At 46.9% G+C, this 23,052-nt stretch overlaps 1 protein-coding gene across 1 annotated transcript in view; it reads left to right on the top strand.

The window, feature by feature from the left end:
• ANO3 (anoctamin 3) overlaps positions 1 to 23,052 on the top strand; it is a 522,514-nt gene that overhangs the window by 483,191 nt on the left and 16,271 nt on the right. The window contains exons 17-20 of the mRNA XM_068261501.1: positions 131 to 295; positions 13,612 to 13,648; positions 16,004 to 16,115; positions 21,856 to 21,913. Of these exons, the coding sequence (XP_068117602.1) occupies positions 131 to 295; positions 13,612 to 13,648; positions 16,004 to 16,115; positions 21,856 to 21,913 (372 nt within the window). The remainder of the gene's footprint in view (positions 1 to 130; positions 296 to 13,611; positions 13,649 to 16,003; positions 16,116 to 21,855; positions 21,914 to 23,052) is intronic.

The raw sequence follows: 23,052 nt of genomic DNA, 5'->3' as shown, positions 1-23,052 counted from the left end.
ATTTAATATCTGTTTCATTTCCCATTCCTTTTACTTATCTCTCTATACAACCATGACATATAAATGGTTTTATGATAATGAAGTACTTGTTGCTGAATTTATATATCTGATTATCTTTGTACATATACAGATATCCCTGGTGCTGACAGCAGTGTTTGCTGTAGTTGTCTACCGCCTTGTCGCCATGGAGCAATTTGCATCATTCAACTGGCATTTTATCAAGAAGTACTGGCAGTTTGCAACTTCTGGAACCGGAGTCTGTATAAACTTCATGATCATCATGTCCCTTAACGTTGTAAGTTGTTGTTCTTGTTTCATGAATGCCATCTACATAAACAGATCCTGGCGATAGTGTAACTTGCAGTTGCAGTTGCCAAGGGCGCAACTAAAGGGAAGCAGCACCTGCGATCGCAAGGGGGCCCTAAGCAGTGTTGGACCCCATATACCATATACTAACCTTCCCTTCCTCTGACACAGAGGGCTATACTTCAGATGAGGTGTTTTTGTGGCTACACTTGTTATGGGTGTAGATCATGATGACCACATTTTTTTTATGACCCTTGTGAGATGGGGCACAAAGCCGTAAGAAGCACGAAGGGGAGGCAAGGGAATAATGGGAGGGAGGGCCCATCAAAGTTTCACTGGGGAGCCTCATGAATGGTAGCTACGCCACTGCCAGTTGCTATGACAATTGTTACACCTAGTGAGTGTCGGACTACTTTTGACATATTATAGCAGACTAGTAGACCTAACCCCATTTAACAACGTGCTCTAGGTCTCTCTCACTGCCACATATCAGCGCATGCGCGCACCCGTCCATCCGCACCCCCTGGCCCCGTCCTCCTCTTGTCCCAATGGCTACACATGCGCAGTAGCCAAAACACAAGGGACACAGGGACAGGAGGATGACGCAGGCACAGTTAGGGTTTATTACATAGGATACTTTTTGAATAATCCAGGTTTGCAGGATTAGTAATGTCAACTAGAGATGGCCCGAATGGTTCGCATACGAACATCGGGGGTTCGCATTCGCGGCGAATAGCGAACTTTATGGCAGTTCGACCCACCCCTATACTACATCATTGGGCTAAACTTCGACCCTCTACATCACAGTCAGCAGACACATGGCAGCCAATCCAGCGGCACTCACTCCTGGAGCCCCCCCCCTATATAAGGCAGCAGCATCGGCCATGTTCCAGTGGCGTAAGTAGGGCATTTGGCACCCGGTGCTGGGTATTAAAAGACCCCCCCCCTTAAAAAAATGGGCGTGGCCACAACTGGCAAAAAATTGGGCGTGGTCATGACCGAGGGTCGGAGCTAACTGTAATTTAAAGTATTAGCTAGTATAGTTGCCCCCAGTATAGCTAGTACAGTTGCCCCCAGTATAGCTGCCCCAGTGAAGCTAGTATAGTTGCCCCCAGTATAGCTAGTATAGTTGCCCCCAGTATAGATAGTATAGTTGCCCCCAGAGCTGCCCCAGTATAGATAGTTTAGTTGCCCCCAGTATAGCTAGTTTAGTTGCCCCCAGTATAGCTAGTATAGTTGCCCCCAATATAGCTAGTATAGTTGCCCCCAGTATAGTTTTCCCCAGTATAGCTAGTATATTTGCCCCCAGTATAGATAGTATAGTTGCCCCCAGAGCTGCCCCAGTATAGTTGCCCCCAGTATAGCTAGTATAGTTTCCCCCAGTATAGCTAGTATAGTTGCCCCCAGTATAGCTGCCCCCAGTATAGCTAGTATAGATGCCCCCAGTATAGCTAGTTTAGTTGCCCCCAGTATAGCTAGTTTAGTTGCCCCCAGTATAGCTAGTATAGTTGCCCCCAGTATAGTTGTCCCCAGTATAGCTAGTATAGTTGCCCCCAGTATAGATAGTATAGTTGCCCCCAGAGCTGCCCCAGTATAGTTGCCCCCAGTATAGCTAGTATAGTTTCCCCCAGTGTAGCTAGTATAGTTGCCCCCAGTATAGCTGCCCCCAGTATAGCTAGTATAGTTGCCCCAGTATAGCTAGTATAGCTGCCCCCAGTATAGATAGTATAGTTGCCCCCAGTATAGATAGTATAGTTGCCCCCAGAGCTGCCCCAGTATAGTTGCCCCAGTATAGCTAGTATAGTTGTCCCAGTATAGCTAGTATAGATGCCCCAAGTATAGCTAGTTTAGTTGCCCCCAGTATAGTTGCCCCCAGTATAGTTGCCCCCAGTATAGCTAGTTTAGTTGCCCCCAGTATAGCTAGTTTAGTTGCCCCCAGTATAGCTAGTTTAGTTGCCCCCAGTATAGCTAGTTTAGTTGCCCCCAGTATAGCTAGTTTAGTTCCCCCAGTATAGCTGCTCCAGGAGGGGGGAAGCAGCACTAGAAGAAGGGGCAGTGGGGGCAGCAGCGGGGAGGGGGGAAAGATCCCCCCCTCCCTCACCTGGGTCCCCTCCTTCTGCCTCTCTCCCCCTCCAAATGACAGCGGGGGCAGCAGGCAACTTACAGGCAGGGCGGGCGGGCAGAGACTACTTACTTTACTTCTGCGTTCCAGCAGCTGGAGCGCTCCGTCGCCGTCACGTGCCTCTTCCCCGCCTCCAATGCTGTGACACGCATTGGAGGCGGAGAAGAGGCACGTGACGGCGACCCAGCGTTCCAGCTGCTGGAACGCAGAAGTAAAGTAAGTAGTCTCTGCCCGCCCGCCCTGCCTGAGTGCCTGTAAGTTGCCCGCTGTCCCCGCTGTCATTTGGAGGAGGAGAGAGGCAGAAGGAGGGGACCCAGGTGAGGGAGGGGGGGGGGATCTTTCCCCCCTCCCCGCTGCTATCCCTGTCACCCCTCCTTCTAGCGCTGCTCTTCCCCTCCTGCACGTCTGCAATGGGGGGTCGTGGCGACACCCCCCTGGCTGGCTGTCACCCGGTGCGCCACGCCCCCCTGCGCCCTATTGTAGGAACGCTACTGCCATGTTCTCACTCTGTGTGCTGCAGTATTAGTGAGAAAAGGGAGAGACATTGGAGAGATAGGGAAAGCGATAGTTAGGAGGTCTGTTAGCTTACTCCTTGCTGATATTTGTTGCTGGAAATGCACCACCAAAACAGCTCTTTTAGGAGCTAATGTTCTTGTGATGTGTTTTTTTTGTGTGTGTGTGTGTGTGTGTGTGTGTGTGTGTGCGTGTGTGTGTGAACCACTGACACTGCATATACAGCCCTGTCCGTCGCAGCTAGCCCTTGCTAATTGCTATACTGTGCCAGGCCCAGCAAATGAAGTGCCTAGTGTGACTGCTGCGCGCTGTTTTATATACCAGTCCGTGCATACCTTTCACTGCACCTGTGTGTGTGACAGCTGCACATTGTATTGTAATACCAGTCACTGTATACCTTTCACTGCACCTGTGTGTGACAGCAAGCAGTTCTATATACCAGTCACTACATACCTGTTCACTGCACCTCTGTGTGACCGCACGCTGTTTTATATACCAGTCCGTGCATACCTTTTCACTGCACCTGTGTGACCGCACATTGTTATACTAGCAGTCACTGCAACCTTTTCACTGCACCTGTGTGACCGCACATTGTTATTCCAGCAGTCACTGCAACCTTTTCACTGCACCTGACTGCACATTGTTATACCAGAAGTCACTGCATACCTTTCACTTCATCTGTGTGACTGCACATTGTATTATTATACCAGTCAGTGCATACCTTTCACTGCATCTGTGACTGCACATTACATTATACCTGGCAGTCAGTGCATACCTTTCACTTGAATGGATGGCAGACTTGCCCTCCATAACAGATTGTCGTTAAAGGATTTAAAGTTTATGTGTCTCATATACAGCAGGGCCTCGAAAGAGTCCTCTTGCAATGTTATTTTTCATCACTACCTCCCTGAGTCGGGACTTGCGTGCCGTGCCTGCTGCCTTCCTTGGATGTGTGGTGGTAGCCGTTTCTCAGGCTCCCGACCGGAATTGAGGCCTGATTCCCATCCTTTCACTGCATCTGTGTGACTGCACACTGTTTTATACCAGTCAGTGCATACCTTTCACTGCATCTGTGACTGCACATTGTATTATACCAGTCACTGCATACCTTTCACTGCATCTGTGACTGCACATTGTATTATACCAGTCAGTGCATACCTTTCACTTGAATGGATGGCAGACTTGCCCTCCATAACAGATTGTTGGTAACGAGTAACTGTCAGGCTGCAAAAGCTAATTTAAACCTCTATTCTCCTGTGTTAAACAGTTGAGAAGGAAGCCAAAAAGGCAATACTGAAGTTAAAAATCTCTCTTACTTTGATTTTTGAAGAATAGCAATCCTCTGTATTCCAAAGCTCCTAAGGAGGCCGGCAGGTCGCACAACAGATACTGCAAAGCATTCTGGGGCTGCTTCTTCTCCCTACTGCACTCCCTTGGTCCTCCCCTTCATTTCCCTATCCCGCCATAAGGCTGCTTTCACAGTGAGAAGTTACAGGCTCATTTTACAGCAGCTTGTATCTTGCAGCCCAGCTCACAGCACTGAAAAATCAATGTGCTGTTCACAGGGCACATGTTCCGTTAGAGTATACTGCACGAGTCCGCTATTGTTCCTAGCCACATGGCTAATTAATATTTACTGCACAGTAGTGTTGTCCGAATCATGAACCATTTTTGTGAGTCGAATCATCAGGAAGCAGGGTAAGGGAGGATATTACATCACAATTGGCTTCATACAAGACAGTCAAACATGGAACCTGCCATGTGAGCTGTCAGGAGCATCAATCTCTGCAAATACTATATAAAAATTCTGTGAAATCCAAACATGGACAGTGAAATGCATATGTAATGTAAGTATAGCCAATATTTAGCTACTGATATATGTGTTTTTTTTCTTTGAGACCCTGTACCTAACAGCTCCTCTTTAAAGGATTTAAAGTTTGTTCGTCTCATATACAGCAGGGCCTCGAAAGAGTCCACCTGTATTGTTATTTTTCGTGTCCGTTAAGGTAATATTTAAGCAGAAGAAGCCAATGTCTGCCAGTCACCCCCTTGCCCGGCATCTGACAGCTGGCTTGGCGGAACAGTTAGCTCGCCAGCTGTTACCATAGCAGCTGGTGGACTCTGAGGTCTTCTGAAAATTTGTGGCGATTAGGACACCACAGCAGAAGATACCAGGCAACAATTATTTTTCTAAAAAGGTGATCCCCAATTTATACCATGATCAATGTTGAAAGGCAAGTGGTTTCATTCTCTGGCACACAGCGTTGGGTCAAGGGTCCATCTGACCACAGATGCCTGGTCTGCAAAGCACGGTCAGGGCAGGTACATTACTTATACAGCACATTGGGTCCTTCCTTGGATGTGTGGTGGTAGGCGTTTCTCAGGCTCCCACTCCGGACCGGAATCGAACCCTAATTTCCCAACCATTACCCGTGGTCACCATGGTACTGAGAAAGTAATATGGAAAGTTTATCACACAGTTGAATGAATGGCAGACTTGCCCTCCATAACAGATTCTTGTTGAAGGTACTGAAGAGACAGCAAAAAAAGTAATTTTAAAAAATAGGTGTAAGCTTTAACAATGGTAGAGAAAGAACCATCGAAAGTTGATGAGGCAGTCAGACATTACCTGATATCACTGAGGAAGAGCAATCTCGCCAAGGTGCGCACCAGTCCAGTACAGCCGTCACTACACAAACAGCTGTTTGCGGTTCGTTACACAGTGAGTTTGGGCTGTCAGTGTGAAGCAGTACACTACTTACACTACCTGCTGATCCATGTCTACACACGCAAGATGTTGTCAAGCACTTTAGGCCTCCAAATTAGCAATGCAATGTGATTTCTGCCTTTTAGGGGTTATAACCCTGCTGTGCGTCAAATCCGTATTATTCTCGGAGGCTTTTGGCATGTATCCCACTCCACCATGCCTCCCTCCAGATGTTAGACCCCTTGAAACATCTTTTCCATCATTTTTGGGGCCAGAAACAGTGTTTGTAGTTTTGAAAGTTCACCTGCCCATTGAAGTCTGTGGCGGTTTGCGAAGTTCGCCAATTTGCGAACTTTTGCAAAGTTCACGAACGCAGTTTGCGAACCAAAAATCGGAGGTTCGCGAAAAACTACGTTCCAAACCACAAGGGACCCCCGTGGGGGGAGAAGTTTCTTTCCCCTGTCCTGAGAGACTGACAACTGAGGACATGAACAGGACAGAAAAAAGCTTTTAATTCTCTGCACAATTGTTCTAATGACTGAATCTGCTCAGCCACTGATAAGGAATCATACAAAGTTTTGTAGACAGTCCCTATTCAGTGTGCAGTAGGCTCTTGTGTACATACAGCAAACCCCCCTCCCCCCCCCCCATGGCCTCTCTGCCCCTCCCTAAGTGCCCTATACTGTAGTGATGCTGGAGGAGTCTGCAGAGCCAGTTCTGCTCCATCAGAAATGGACAGAGTGAGTGGAATAAGCTGAGTCTGGTAGCACACTCGTCTGTCAGTTTTCTGTATGCGTTTTCTGCACAACATGTGTGTCTGTATGTGTTAAAACATCGCATGCACATTTTGTCACAGAAGCTAATGTAATTGATAGAGAAAATGTGTGCAGTACTTCACAGCTGTCTGTCTTTATCTGCATGGGGAAAACACATTCAAGTGTGCACTAGCCAATTGAATAACATTGGTTCTCAGTTTACCTGTGCAGAAAGCGAGGTGGGGGAGGGAGTCCCATCCAAAGTTTCACAGGGTGGGTGAGGGGGCTAGGGATAGTGTTGGGCGAACAGTGTTCGCCACTGTTCGGGTTCTGCAGAACATCACCCTGTTCGGGTGATGTTCGAGTTCGGCCGAACACCTGACGGTGCTCGGCCAAACCGTTCGGCCATATGGCCGAACTAAGAGCGCATGGCCGAACGTTCCCCGAACGTTCGGCTAGCGCTGTGATTGGCCGAACGGGTCACGTGGTTCGGACCCGAACGCGCTCTGATTGGCCGAACTGTCACGTGGTTCGGGTAAATAAATACCCGAACCACGTCATATCTCCGCCATTTGTCTGTGGGTTTAGCTTTGGGTAGGCAGGCAGGGTAGTTCGCGCTCCAGCCACGCTAGCCAGGGTCCCCCCCAGTCATTGTGTGTCGCTGCTGGGAATAGTAGTACACCGCTCGCTCAGCATTCTGTTTACTGCCACTCTGTGTACCTCGCTCAGCCACACTATATAGCATTCTGTTTACTGCCACTCTGTGTCTGCTGGGAATAGTAGTACACCGCTTGCACAGCCACACTATATAGCATTCTGTTTACTGCCACTCTGTGTACCTCGCTCAGCCACACTATATAGCATTCTGTTTACTGCCACTCTGTGTCTGCTGGGAATAGTGGTACACCGCTCGCTCAGCCACACTATATAGCATTCTGTTCACTGTTCTGTGTCTGCTTGGAATAGTGGTACACCGCTCGTTCAGCCACACTATATAGCATTCTGTGTACTGTTCTGTGTCTGCTGGGAACAGTAGTACACCGCTCGTTCAGCCACACTATATAGCATTCTGTGTACTGTTCTGTGTCTGCTGGGAACAGTAGTACACCGCTCGCTCAGCCACACTATATAGCATTCTGTTCACTGTTCTGTGTCTGCTGGGAATAGTGGTACACCGCTCGCTCAGCCACACTATATAGCATTCTGTTCACTGTTCTGTGTCTGCTGGGAATAGTGGTACACCGCTCGCTCAGCCACACTATATAGCATTCTGTTTACTGTTCTGTGTCTGCTGGGAATAGTGGTACACCGCTCGCTCATCCACACTATATAGCATTCTGTTCACTGTTCTGTGTCTGCTGGGAATAGTGGTACACCGCTCGCTCAGCCACACTATATAGCATTCTGTTCACTGTTCTGTGTCTGCTGGGAATAGTGGTACACCGCTCGCTCAGCCACACTATATAGCATTCTGTTTACTGCCACTCTGTGTACCTCGCTCAGCCACACTATATAGCATTCTGTTTACTGCCACTCTGTGTCTGCTGGGAATAGTGGTACACCGCTCGCTCAGCCACACTATATAGCATTCTGTTCACTGTTCTGTGTCTGCTTGGAATAGTGGTACACCGCTCGCTCAGCCACACTATATAGCATTCTGTTTACTGTTCTGTGTCTGCTGGGAATAGTGGTACACCGCTCGCTCAGCCACACTATATAGCATTCTGTTCACTGTTCTGTGTCTGCTGGGAATAGTGGTACACCGCTCGCTCAGCCACACTATATAGCATTCTGTTTACTGTTCTGTGTCTGCTGGGAACAGTAGTACACCGCTCGCTCAGCCAGAGTATATAGCATTGTGTTTACTGCCACTCTGTGTACACCGCTCAGCCAGACTATATACCATTGTTTACTGACACTCTGTGTACACCACTCAGCCACACTATATACCATTGTTTACTGACACTCTGTGTACACCGCTCAGCCAGACTATATACCATTGTTTACTGCCACTCTGATTCTGCTGGGAACAGTAGTACACCGCTCGCTCAGCCAGACTATATACCATTGTTTACTGACACTCTGTGTACACCGCTCAGCCAGACTATATACCATTGTTTACTGACACTCTGTGTACACCACTCAGCCACACTATATACCATTGTTTACTGACACTCTGTGTACACCGCTCAGCCAGACTATATACCATTGTTTACTGCCACTCTGATTCTGCTGGGAACAGTAGTACACCGCTCGCTCAGCCAGACTATATACCATTGTTTACTGACACTATATAGCAGACTATATAGCATTGTGTGTACACCGCTCAGCCAGACTATATACCATTGTTTACTGACACTCTGTGTACACCGCTCAGCCAGACTATATACCATTGTTTACTGCCACTCTGATTCTGCTGGGAACAGTAGTACACCGCTCGCTCAGCCAGACTATATACCATTGTTTACTGACACTCTGTGTACACCGCTCAGCCAGACTATATACCATTGTTTACTGACACTATATAGCAGACTATATAGCATTGTGTGTACACCGCTCAGCCAGACTATATACCATTGTTTACTGACACTCTGTGTACACCGCTCAGCCAGACTATATACCATTGTTTACTGCCACTCTGATTCTGCTGGGAACAGTAGTACACCGCTCGCTCAGCCAGACTATATACCATTGTTTACTGACACTCTATGTACACCGCTCAGCCAGACTATATACCATTGTTTACTGCCACTCTGATTCTGCTGGGAACAGTAGTACACCGCTCGCTCAGCCAGACTATATACCATTGTTTACTGACACTCTATGTACACCGCTCAGCCAGACTATATACCATTGTTTACTGCCACTCTGATTCTGCTGGGAACAGTAGTACACCGCTCGCTCAGCCAGACTATATAGCATTGTGTTTACTGCCACTCTGTGTACACCGCTCAGCCACACTATATAGCATTGCGTACTCTGCCAGTCAGTGTGTATATTGCTGGGATCAGTAATACTCCACTCACCGTCAACCACTATATGAGCTCAACATGAGTTCCCCAGAGACCTCCGCTGTGAGCAGCACTCCCAACAACAGCAACAGCCAACGCCCCACGCAAGCTATAACATCCACCCCAGCAGCCAGTGGTCAGCAGCAGCCCTCCCCGGAGGAGAACGTTGTGTCCATCAGTCCGTCGCCAGAGCGATTAATGAGGGCTGCCATTGAGGAGATGATGGGGCCTGATGTGGAGGAGGAGGTCTGGCTCAGGCCAGCATCCCAAGTTAATGTTGAGGACGATGAGGGGTCTGTGTCTGGGGATGTTGGGGTGGCAGAGGTGGTGGGTGGGTCAGACTCAGGAGAAGAGTTGTATGATGAGGATGATGATCGGGACCATCTGTATGTGCCTCAGAGTCCGACCCCGGAAAACATGTTGTATCGTGTGTTTAGGTACTAAAATCTGCGTTCCCTCCCAGTAGTGTTGGGCGAACAGTGTTTGCCACTGTTCGGGTTCTGCAGAACATCACCCTGTTCGGGGTGACTATATAGCAGACTATATAGCATTGTGTTTAATGCCACTCTGTGTACACGGCTCAGCCACACTATATAGCATTGTGTTTACTTCCACTCTGTGTCTGCTGGGAACAGTAGTACACCGCTCACCCGCCACTGTATAGCATTGTGCTCTGTGTCACTGCTGACAATAGTGGTACACCGCTCACCCACCACTGTATAGCATTTCTGTACTGCCACTGTACTGCTGCCAGTCAGCGTGTACTTTAAGGATAAGTGAAATGAGGAAGAAATCCGGTGAAAGAGGGAGGGGCAAGGGAAGAGGTGTTTCCCCTGACGGTTCACGTACAGGCCACAGGGGAGCACCCAAGAAAACCCACTCAATACTGCCCATGTTGTCCAGGACAACAACCCTCACAGATCCAAAAGAACAGGACCAGATAATTACTTGGATGACCTCTCAAGCGTCCAGCAGTGGGTTAAGCAGCACCAGCACATCACGCACGAGGTCCGAGTCCTCAGCCAGTTAAAGTCTGGGCTTTCTTTGAAGACTGCACTGAGGATGTTACCATGGCGATTTGCAAGGTGTGCAAGACCCGCCTGAGCAGGGGGAAAAGTATTAACAACCTCTCCACCACCAGCATGAGCCGCCACATTCTATCCAAACATCCCACTCTGTGGGCAAACGCGGCAGGACAGGGTACCACCAGCAACACTGCCTCCCTTGGGTTCACCAGACTCACCACCAGACCCGCCTCAGCAGCAGCAGTAGCCCAGCCATTGCGTGGTTCACAACATTCACAAACATCAGACGATGCTGACACTGTCACTTTCCGGACTAGTGCTCTTGAGGTCTCCCAGTGTTCATCAAACACAACAACCAACAGCCCTTCGGTGTGCAGCGCTACGGTTGAGTTGTCTGTTTCTGAGATGTTTGAGCACAAGAGGAAATTGCCAGCAAATGACCCCCGGGCCGTGGCAGTAACAGCCAGCCAGCATAGCCAAGCTTCTGGCCTGCGAAATGCTGCCATATCGAGTGGTGGAGACAAACAGCTTCAAGGGCATGATGTCAGTGGCCATCCCACGTTACGTGGTTCCCAGCCGCTACCACTTTGCGCGCTCTGCAGTGCCTGAGTTGCATGAGCACGTGGTCAGCTAAATAACCCGAAGCTTGAAGAATGCCGTTGCCTGCAAGGTTCACCTCACCACTGACACCTGGACGAGTGCGTTCGGCCAGGGTCGATACATCTCCCTTACCGCGCACTGGGTGAACCTTGTGGAGCCTGGCAGCGATTCCTCACCTGCTACGGCGCGGGTGTTGCCCACGCCGCAAACAGCTGGATAACAACAGCAGCACCTACCTCTCTGACTCCTTCTCCTCCAACGCATCTCAAAGCTGTACCTCATCCGGAAATGCTAACCCAGCACCAGCAGCAGTAGGATCGTGGAAGCAGTGCAGCACAGCTGTTGGCATGCGTCAGCAAGCGTTGCTGAAGCTGATCTGCCTTGGGGATAAGCAGCACACAGGGGAGGAAATTTGGAGGGGAATAAAGGAACAGACGGATTTGTGGCTGGCACCGCTGGACCTGAAACCGGGCATGAAGCTAGACACCTGGCACGAACTGGCAATGTACGCAATAGAGGTGCTGGCTTGCCCGGCAGCCAGCGTTATGTCGGAACGCTGTTTCAGTGCTGCCGGAGGCATCATCACAGATCGGCGTATCCGCCTCTCCACAGAAAATGCAGACCGTCTGACTCAAATTAAAATGAATCAATCCTGGATTGGAAACGACTACGCAACACTCCTGGACCCCAACCAAGTAACATGACCGATGAACATCTGGGATGGTTTAGCGTTTCCGGTCCCTGTTTATTGAACCTCTCATCTGTATTACATTTATGACTGCATGGCGGCAAAAAGCATTGCTGCTATATCCGCACGCTTTTTGTCCTCATGCAAGGCCTGGGTTGTTGTGTCTCACAAAGCGTGGCCTTCTCCTCCTGCGCCTCCTCCTGTTCCATCACGTGTGCTGCTGCTGCTGCTGGGTTACCGTTGCCGCGTGGTCCCTGTTTATTGAACCTCTTATCTTTATTACATTTATGACTACATGGCGGTACAAAGCATGCTATCCGCACGCTTTTTGTCCTCATGCAAGGCCTGGGTTGTTGTGTCTCACAAAGCGTGGCCTTCTCCTCCTGCGCCTCCTCCTGTTCCATCACGTGTGCTGCTGCTGCTGCTGCTGGGTTACCGTTGCCGCGTGGTCCCTGTTTATTGAACCTCTTATCTTTATTACATTTATGACTACATGGCGGTACAAAGCATGCTATCCGCACGCTTTTTGTCCTCATGCAAGGCCTGGGTTGTTGTGTCTCACAAAGCGTGGCCTTCTCCTCCTGCGCCTCCTCCTGTTCCATCACGTGTGCTGCTGCTGCTGCTGCTGCTGCTGGGTTACCGTTGCCGCGTGGTCCCTGTTTATTGAACCTCTTATCTTTATTACATTTATGACTACATGGCGGTACAAAGCATGCTATCCGCACGCTTTTTGTCCTCATGCAAGGCCTGGGTTGTTGTGTCTCACAAAGCGTGGCCTTCTCCTCCTGCGCCTCCTCCTGTTCCATCACGTGTGCTGCTGCTGCTGCTGGGTTACCGTTGCCGCGTGGTCACTGTTTATTGAACCTCTTATCTTTATTACATTTATGACTACATGGCGGTACAAAGCATGCTATCCGCACGCTTTTTGTCCTCATGCAAGGCCTGGGTTGTTGTGTCTCACAAAGCGTGGCCTTCTCCTCCTGCGCCTCCTCCTGTTCCATCACGTGTGCTGCTGCTGCTGCTGCTGCTGGGTTAGCGTTGCCGCGTGGTCCCTGTTTATTGAACCTCTTATCTTTATTACATTTATGACTACATGGCGGTACAAAGCATGCTATCCGCACGCTTTTTGTCCTCATGCAAGGCCTGGGTTGTTGTGTCTCACAAAGCGTGGCCTTCTCCTCCTGCGCCTCCTCCTGTTCCATCACGTGTGCTGCTGCTGGGTTAGCGTTGCCGCGTGGTCCCTGTTTATTGAACCACTTATCTTTATTACATTTATGACTGCATGGTGGTACAAAGCATGCTATCCGCACGCTTCTTGTCCTCATGCAAGGCCTGGGTTGTTGTGTCTCAAAGCGTGGCCTTCTCCTCCTGCGCCACCCTCCTCCTGTTCCATCACGTGTGCTGCTGCTGGGTTAGCATTACCGGTCCCTTTTCCTGGAACCTCTTATATGTATTACATTTATGACTGCATGCCGACAAAAAGCATGTTACCTGTGCAAAGAAAACAGACATTTCCCGCATTTAAAAGACAGTTTTCCCTTTGAAACTTTAAAATCGATTTTCTCAAAAACTATAAGCTCTTTTTGCTAAATTTTTTTTTCCTCTTGTACCCACTCCCAAGGTGCACATACCCTGTAAATTTGGGGTATGTAGCATATAAGGAGGCTTTACAAAGCACAAAAGTTCGGGTCCCCATTGACTTCCATTATGTTCGGAGTTCGGGTCGAACACCCGAACATCGCGGCCATGTTCGGCCTGTTCGGCCCGAACCCGAACATCTAGATGTTCGCCCAACACTAGCTAGGGAGCGCAGTGATTTCTCGTTATGCCCCTGCCGGTATGTATCTTACTAAAACTTTTTTTTTCTTCCTGTTTCTTTTGTAGGTGTATGAGAAAGTGGCATATCTGTTAACAAACTTAGGTGAGTAAACAGCCAGAAGCTCTCATTTACATATTTCCTTCCATGTAGACACAGATGCATATCTGAACACTGCATAGGCGTACAAGATAACTGGCCACCGGGAGACTTGGGCGCAGGATATAGCCGGCATATGGCTGATCCTGCTGCTGCACAAGGTTCCGGCAGCGTTAAATACTATTCCCCCTCTAGGACCATGTGGATAGTGGGCAGTGGCCTAGCTATGGTGCTATGGGCCCCGGTGTGAGTTTTACATTGGGCCCCCCCCAAGCACTCTATACGTAACAATTGATACAGCGCATCAAAACCTGCCAAGGTCATCTACTGTATTAGAGGTGCAAGAAGGGGATGGGGAACAGTTTGTTAATGATTACTACTATGCAAAGTATCTATAGAAATGGTTTTTACCACCACAGGACCAATAAACCGCTTATAAACAACAAGTGTCAGCGCCAAGGCAGAAGGCGACCACAACCGAGAAGGACAATGTCAAAAGTCCACACAAGCAATGAATATATAAAGTCAGCGCAGGTCTATAATAATACAGCTTTCGTCATTTTCTGGTATACAGGATCTTCGAACAAAAAGGTAAAGAAGCAAGGCTTACCAGATTCCAACAACCCACATTATAAGGTTGTAAACGAGTTTGATAGATGGTCCGCAGAACTTTCAAATGGTGTCGTTTCACCAGCGATGTTGCACACCACAGATTCCTCCGGAATATATTAGATATCCTGAGGTCACAGAGACTCGCCAAAGAGGAGACAAGTAGGATAGTGAAATGAAAGAGATGTACGGCACATCTAAGTGTAAATCGTCTTTATTACATAACAAGTAAAACAATTTAAAACCAAGGATAAAAGAAACTCACATACGGGGCCCGTGCACTGGGAACCCCGAAAAAGTAGCGCGCATAAAATGGTCAATAGAAGACCTCAAATAAAATGGTTCCGCCTGTCGCCTTCCCAAAGGGCCCCGTATGTGAGTTTCTTTTATCCTCGTTTTTAAATTGTTTTACTTGTTACGTAATAAAGACGATTTACACTTAGATGTGCCGTACATCTCTTTCATTTCACTATCCTACTGGACTCCTCTTTGGCGAGTCTCTGCGACCTCAGGATATCTAATATATTCCGGAGGAATCTGTGGTGTGCAACATCGCTGGTGAAACGACACCATTTGAAAGTTCTGCGGACCATCTATCAAACTCGTTTACAACCTTATAATGTGGGTTGTTGGAATCTGGTAAGCCTTACTTCTTTACCTTTTTGTTCGAAGATTCTGTATACCAGAAAATGACGAAAGCTGTATTACTATAGACCTGCGCTGACTTTATATATTCAATAAACCGCTTATACTTTGGTTTAGGAAGGGTCCCATGGGGCCCCTCTGGCCCAAGGGCCCCGATGCGGTGGCTACCTCTGCAACCCCTATTGCTACGCCCCTGATGGTGGGGAATGATGTAATTCGGCTTCCAGCTATTGCTGGAAGCTGAATTACAGTGTTTTAAATGTAACTTCAGCTCCATCTTCTGACGGCGCCGAAGTTACACTCTGTGTGTATAGCCGTATAGCCGTAATTCCTATTATGGTCTATGGTGGCGCCGGCTGCGCCCAAATCTCCTGCGCTGTTATTACAGCGCTCCCTGCATAGGACTTCCACACACATTCAATTTTATATTTGCAATTATCTAAAGATGTGTTTAATCACAGTAGCATTTCGAATCTCCAATCTTCAAACACTTCCAAAAAGAACAATGATAATAAAAGTGCATGGAGGTGAGCTCACAGGAGAGATTGTGATTTGGCCTAATTGTAGTCGTGGAGCATGCAACATTTTTGAAGCATTTGCACTCCAATGCAAGGTTTATTGCAAGGCTGCCAAAAGTGATTTTGCATGGATTGTGTGAGCAAAGATCCTGTTTTAAACAAAGTTTTAACTACTCACCGGATCCCTACTCCCTCCCTGAGGCCCGTGTCCAATGGCTTCTGGCGAGTAGCCCCACCCCCTCACAGAAGCTTAAATTGGCGCTTCTCTTAACTCTTTTGTAAGGCGTGGGGCAACATCGGGGTCTGGCATACATGGACCTCTGACAAATTCTACATAAATTGTAAATCATGAAGCATAAATCATGAAGTAAAATGCAGCAAATTGGTAGTACACCAAGCACTTTTGCAAGTCAGTGATCGTTTACTTCAATAGTTTCAACAACTAATCAGGGTTCAGTTATTAAATGACACTAGGAATTTGCTTGGTTGCTCCAAGCACATGTTCCAGTTTTGCTCCAGCTTACTGTTCTCTGGTGTTGAAAAACTATTTGACAATGGAGTGTGCAGTGATGTTGTGATCTTTTCCTAGAGCATCCAAGAACCGACTCTGAGTGGGAGAACAGCTTTGCCTTGAAAATGTTCCTCTTCCAGTTTGTCAATCTGAACAGCTCCATATTTTATATTGCCTTCTTCCTTGGCAGGTAGGACTAAACAATATGAATGCTATGCAAAGTCTGTATGTGATGTTGAAGAGAGACCTGTATTTTGTATGAATTCATATTTCCAGCCAGAGGCTGTATTACTCTCGCCTGAAAAAACAAAAACAACAAACAAAACATGCTTAGTAACAGTTTAAAGGAAACCTGTACTGAGTAAAATTATTTAAAATAAACACATGAGGTAACTTCAAATGAACATTACATAGTTACCTTGCCATCAGTTCCTCTCAGAAGCTCACCATTTTCTTCTGACAACGATCCCTTCCAGTTCTGACAACATTTTGTCATCACACTGGCAATAGGACCGGATGCTTCCAGCACAGGTCCTATGCCACTTGGGGGGCCCGGACTACACGCCGGTATCCCCCATGCTTGCGGTGTCTTTCTGGCCCTGCGATGTATCTAGTTCCGGCTACTTTATTGTAGCCGGAACTGATACATTCCGGATCCGCAACTGGTGGCAACTTGTGGCCACCGCAGAGACCCGTACGGTCTCTTTGCGGCCCCCGGACCCGGACCCCCAGACACTTGCGGACTCGAACCGCAAGTGTGAATGGGGCCTTATAGCAGAGAGAAGAACTGATGAGTCCATGTTTCCCTATGGCTCTAGTGGGCAATGTTACAGTTTAACTGTGTGCTGACCAGAAAGATGTTATGGAGTAATAGCCATTTTCAAAATGGAGGACAGAGAATTTCATTGATCACAGTGGACAAACAGGATGCAGGAATGAGAAAGAGATTGATAAGTAGACTACACGGGAGGCAAGTATGACTTGTGCATGTTTATTTTGACTTTTAATTTTCAGTTCAGGTTTTCTTTAAGAATGGTCATTTTACAGTTCAGTACAGCCCTCAGGCAAACTGTATAGAGCAGTGGTCCTCAAACTAAGGCCCGCGGGCTCAATGCGGTCCCCCAAGGCTTTTTCACTGGCCCCCAAACACATAATGTATAACTTATAGAAGTGACCCACTGCACCATTAAATATTGGCGGCCAGCCGCATATAGAATAGCAGTGCTGGCACCACCCATTCACATACTGTATAACCAGTGAACAGTCATTCGCTGACTTTCAATCCAATTCTGCATCAGGTGACAGTGCTGTCCAACTGGATGACAGGTTGTCACCTGGGTATATTTTCCTGTCTGGTGCACAAAGACTTTCTTTGGGCGCGGCATGACATTATGGCTGGGAGTTCTCCTCCAGGCATGACTAAGGGGAATCAATACCTAGATTCAATGTAATGTTTTTCAACATCATTTTATGTATGTTCTGGCCCCTCAGCAGTCTGAAGTATATTGACCCGGCCCTTGATTGAAAACGTTTGGGGACCCCTGGTATAGAATAAGGGAGAATGGGGAGGAGGCCTCTGAATTGAGATCTACATTGGCAGCAAGCCAAATATGATCCTAAACAGGAGGCTAGTGGTAGATGTACCAAATAGGGTAAAATATAGTAAAAGCTGTTTAAAATGGGAGATAGTTGTGGACTTACCTCCCAACAGAAGACACAAATGGTCTGATTTGAGAAAAAAACAATATAGTCTTTATTGGCATCCACTCCACTTTGCGATATGTTTCACAGGTAGAACCTACTTCTTCAGGCAATAAGGGAGCAACTGTTTGCAGTCTCTTAGCACTAGGCACCTCTGTCTTCATAAAGACGCACCCTTGTTGCCTGAAGAAGTGGGTTCTGTCTGCAAAATGTGTCACAAAGCAGAGCTTATGCCAATAAAAATTATATAGTTTTTTCTTGAATCGGACCATTTGTGTCTTCTGTGTTGGGAGGTACTGTAAGTACACCACTACCTTCCATTTTAAGCTGTTTTTAGAGTATTTTATCCTTTTTTGGCGCTTCTGTTTTCATCCTATTTCTGCATTATCATTAGTCCACCCTTGGTGGAGGGGTGTTACCCCTTGCTTCCAGCTACTACATAGAAAGACTGCTTAACCCGAGTGGGGTCAGGTTTATTCTCCCCACCAGCTGCACAGTGATTACCTTTGCAGAATATCAGATGTATGAGCACTAAGGTGCGTACAAACGCACTACCAAATGTAACGACGGGTCTGCCGGACCCTCCTGCTGGGCGGTCTTTTGCCGACAGTATGCGCATGTGTATGCGCTGTCGGCGGACTGATAAGGCTGTTTCTGAACGATCCGATGAGCGGCGGACTGATAAGGCCGTTTCTGAACGATCCGCTCAGCAGATCGTTCAGAAACAGCCTTATCAGTCTGCCGACAGCGTGTACACACGCGCATACTGTCGGCTAAAGACCACCCAGTGGGAGGGTCCGGCGGACCCGTCGTTACATTTGGTAGTGCGCACCATTACGCTTTTGTTAAACATCAAAAACCCTGTTTGCCAAAACATACTACGCCATAGTAGGCTCTTGGTTTTCCCTTTTTGTGTCTCCTTCAGGAGGCTAGAGATGTTGAATACCTGTACTCCTGCTAGAGTTTCACCTGAATTGACTGTGTGCACATAGCTTTAGACCATGTACGTCAAACTCCCGCTCGTGGCGGGCCAGATTTGGCCCACAGAGGCATCAAATATGGCCCACAAGTGTTTTCCCCACAGAGCATTATATTTGGCCCACTGTAGACCACCAGCCATGCTATATTAGGGGTGAAGCCCTAGATCGCCAGGAAAGCCATATGGGATGAGGGAGGAAGCAAGCACTAGACAATAGGGAAATGTATAGGGGAGGGAGGGGAGTCACTAGACACCAACACCAGGGAACGGTTTAGGTGTGGTGAGGGGGGTCACTATAAAACAGGGAACTGGGGGTGTAAGAAGTGACCACTAGACACCAGGGAACTGTATAGGGGAGGGAGGGAGGGGCACTAGACACCAGAAAACTAAATAGGGGAGGGGGGCACTACACATCAGGGAACTGTATAGGGGAAGGAGGGGGCCACTATACATCAGGGAACTGTATAGGGGAGGGAGGGACCAATAGACACCAGGTAATTGTATAGGAGAGGGAGGACTACTAACCACCAGTAACTATATAGTGGAGGGAGGCCACAATACAACTGTATAGTTGAGGAATGGAGGAAATTAGGCACCAGGAGACTTGTATAAGGGAGGGAGGCCATTAGACACCAAGAATCTGTATAAGTGAGGAATGGAGGCCATTAGATACCATTGGAGGGAGGTGGTGGCCACAAGACATTGAGGTCGGCCCGCAAATTGGTCCCAGTGTTCGATGTTGGCAAATTTTGTATTTGAAATTGACACCCCTGCTTTAGACAAATAAAAATCTGGAAATATTTTGACCTTGCATGCAAGGATTGCTTTGAACATTAATTGGTATTCTTTTTACTGCAAAAAAGCATGGATGACTGATGAGGACCTTTTCAACAGGTGGGAATTCCCGGTTTAGTGCTTGGCCTCAGGATAATTACACAGACACAAATAATCAGGTGCACTATACGCTACACAGTGCTATTGTATTATAACACCAGCTGATAATGACAGTCTTCATATGAAAGGATGTCTTTCTGTACCAGCATTTTTTCTATTCCTCTGTGGGACATCGGTTAAAAGTAGATTAAATAAGCAGAGAAGGAAAACCAGTGAACTATTGTGACATTACCATTCAGTTTTACAGGTTTGGCGAGCAGCATTTGTATGCAGGGACACACCCAAATAATATTTACAAAATATTCTTCATATCTCTACAGCTTTATGGCGTAGGACCCCACCTTTCTTAGGTATGGACACTGGTCCTATTTAAAAATGCAGAGCACATAGTAGCCCAAGACAGTCAATAAGAAACCCCTTGTGAAATGATTTGACTACTGTTAAAGTAGGCGTGCAAGCTTCACCACGAAGCCTCAGTAAAGCCATGTAAACATTCTAGAGGGTTCTAAAACTGAGGAAGACAGGCAAGACCTATCAGAAGTGGCAACTGGTCTGCCCAAGGAACGGGATCAGCCAGCATACTTGCAATGCTGTTCCTGCAGGTGAACCTGGGTTTGCATAGGGATTGTCGGGTTCAGAGGAGGGCAGAGTAAGAGATGTAAGGCCCTGCCTCCATTTGATTATGCCCCGGACATTACTAAATTGCCATTTTAGACAAGGTGTTTCCCTTTTTTAAGCAGCCAAGTGCATTAATATCCAAAGTCATAACGTATACTTACACTTTCAACCCTTTATCAAACTAACAATTGGTGTACAAGATACAAATGGCAAACCTAGCAGGAAACTGAAAAGAGGAGACCACCATATAAACTTTAACTAGGCTACATTGGTGTAACTATAAGAAATTATAGAAATGTACTCCGTGCAGATGATAGGAATTCAACAAATATATAGAGCAGGACAGGGCCAATCACAATCGCCTGCTGCTCCTTTTGCTAACTGGTGTTGATGATCTTGTGGACGTACCCCATGGCACCATCATTGGGCCAATCACTGCACTCAATCGGTTGCAGTAACTGGCCATGGTGAACTCTTTGATGATGGGGTTTTACTGTAGCATGCCTCGATAAGAGGAATATATCAACACCTCACTTGCTCATGATGTCATAGGAAAGGGCGGCACAGCTCAAATGAGGACAGGTATTCGGGATGCGTTGATGAGGAGGGTAGTGTGTGTGCCAGGAATGTGGGCAAGAGAGTGGAGAGGAGGCGGGTGTCAGGGGGCCCAAACTGTCCAAACATCGCCACCTAGATTTTTCTACCTAAATCACATGATTCAGGTGGCTTCATGGTAGGTCCGCCCCTGGACCAGGAGTGGATGCTATGTGAGAGTCTAATCTGTAAACCTTAATTTTAACCCCTTGCAAAATAAGAATATAGAATTCCAGGAAAGTCCCAATTAAAAAACCTACTATAGTATTGTGTACAAGTGTACACTCAACATGCTATGTTCCCCTTCAAGTATTTGGATAAATATCCCTCACTTTCTGTCCACCCAGTGACAGAAACAGTGGTGAATAAGTATGTGTACATGTTAGAGGAAAGTTAAAATCAATCCCAAGTTTTTGTGGAAGCCTTTCATTTGTCCCCAACACCACCAGAGTCTGTATTAGCGGTGCGCTGGTCCATAGACGTCCTTGGGAAAAGAAATTTCTGCAATTCTTCAGGCCCAGTGCACACCAAAACCGCTAGCAGATCTGCAAAACGCTAGCGGTTTTGGGAGCAGATTTCAGAGCGATTCTAGGCATGTTTAGAGCGGATTTCTAAACATGCCTAGCGGTTTTGGCTGCGTTTTTGTGTAGCAGATTACACAAATTGTTACAGTAAAAGCTGTACTGAACAGCTTCTGTAACAAAACCGCCTGGCAAACCGCTCTGAAGTAGCGTTTTTCCGAGCGATTTGCGTTTTTCCTATCCTTTACATTGAGGCAGAAACGCTTCTGCAAACCGCAAACGTGCAGCAGGAGGCATGTTTGCGGTTTGCTACAATCCTCAAACCGCCGATGTGCACCAGCCCATTGAGATACATTAACCGAGCGGTTTGACAGGTGGATGCGGCCGGCGGATCGCATCAAAAACCGATCGGTGTGCACTGGGCCTTACACAGCAGTAAGAATCTAATATAATAGTCCCACACTATCCAAAGGTAAAATATTTTCCTCTGGAGTGGTGGTCATATGAAACTAGTTCACTAACTTGCCTTACAAATGTTCCCTCTTCTCTTTCTTTCTTTCTTTTTTTATTTTATTTTCAGGAAATGTAAATCTGTTTTTTTATATATATTTTTCTTATTGCAGGTTTGCAGGGAGGCCTGGCAAATATAACAGACTTTTTCAAAGATGGAGGCTGGAAGAGGTACAACAATCAGTGGGCCAGATTTATCAAAGCATTACCAGCAGTTTTTTTCTTCTTAAACAGTTTTAACCAGCAGAGGGAACTGTTTTGCATGATTATAAGAAATTCTTAAATCCTACTTAATAGAGCTGTTTATAGTGAACCTCTAGAACTGTACTACAGTTAAAAAAAAGTGCAAATCTATCCCTAAACTACCGCAGATTAAGAAGTGCTTAGTAGATTACTACAGATTGTGCATCTGTGTAGACTAGGCATGATTTGTGAAGTGCTCCTCCCCCTGCTGAATCCCCTGATGCTGTTCTGTGCTTAACCCTTCCAGTGCTGGGCATTAATGCAATACAGCAGATGCATTGGTTATCTCAGCAACAGCAATTTCCCTCACACATTGCACTTTTTGAGAAACCTTCCTAACTCCTCCTATTTTAGAAGGGAATATTTAGTGATTTCTTAACATGTCTGAGATAGTTCTGCACCAATTTCTAAAAACCTACCAATATTTTGTCTCAGACACTCTTGATAAATGTCCCTGAGTGTCTACAATCACACATTTTTCTATGGGCCTGATCTCCTATATCTGAGCCAAAAATTATCCACATTATTGAATAACTGATTGCAGTTTAATACTTCATATTGGATTCTGATAGGTAAACATTGGTAAGAGTATACTAACAGAAATTCTATGCATTGGGTACCCAACTTCCTGTTTTAATCTAGAACAGGCATGGGCAAACTCGGCCCTCCAGCTGTTACGGAACTACAAGTCCCACAATGCATTTGCCTTTATAAGTCATGACTGTGGCTTTCAGACTCCTGCAATGTATTGTGGGACTTGTAGTTCCTTAACAGCTAAAGGGCCAAGTTTGCCCATGCCTGATCTAGAACTATCCGCACTGCATGGTAGTTTTAAAAAGTCAAATGACAATTTCAAGGCCATAATGCAAAAGAGAAAAAAAAATGCTGGCTGTAACAGTCCATATTTTTAATAAAATGTAATTTTGCTGTAGATGACAAAGCTGCTATCTCTGTTGGTAAGTAGAAAGAGAGTCAGGCAGGGAGCACACGTGTCGGTGTGGAAACCACTCGTTTTCTGTCATTTGCGTTTTTGCGCTTTTTCCTGGATTTGTGTTTTTCAGTTTGCA

This window comes from Hyperolius riggenbachi, chromosome 11, assembly GCF_040937935.1.
Source record: "Hyperolius riggenbachi isolate aHypRig1 chromosome 11, aHypRig1.pri, whole genome shotgun sequence".
NCBI lineage: Eukaryota > Metazoa > Chordata > Amphibia > Anura > Hyperoliidae > Hyperolius > Hyperolius riggenbachi.
This window is presented reverse-complemented; position numbering and strand designations above follow the sequence as displayed.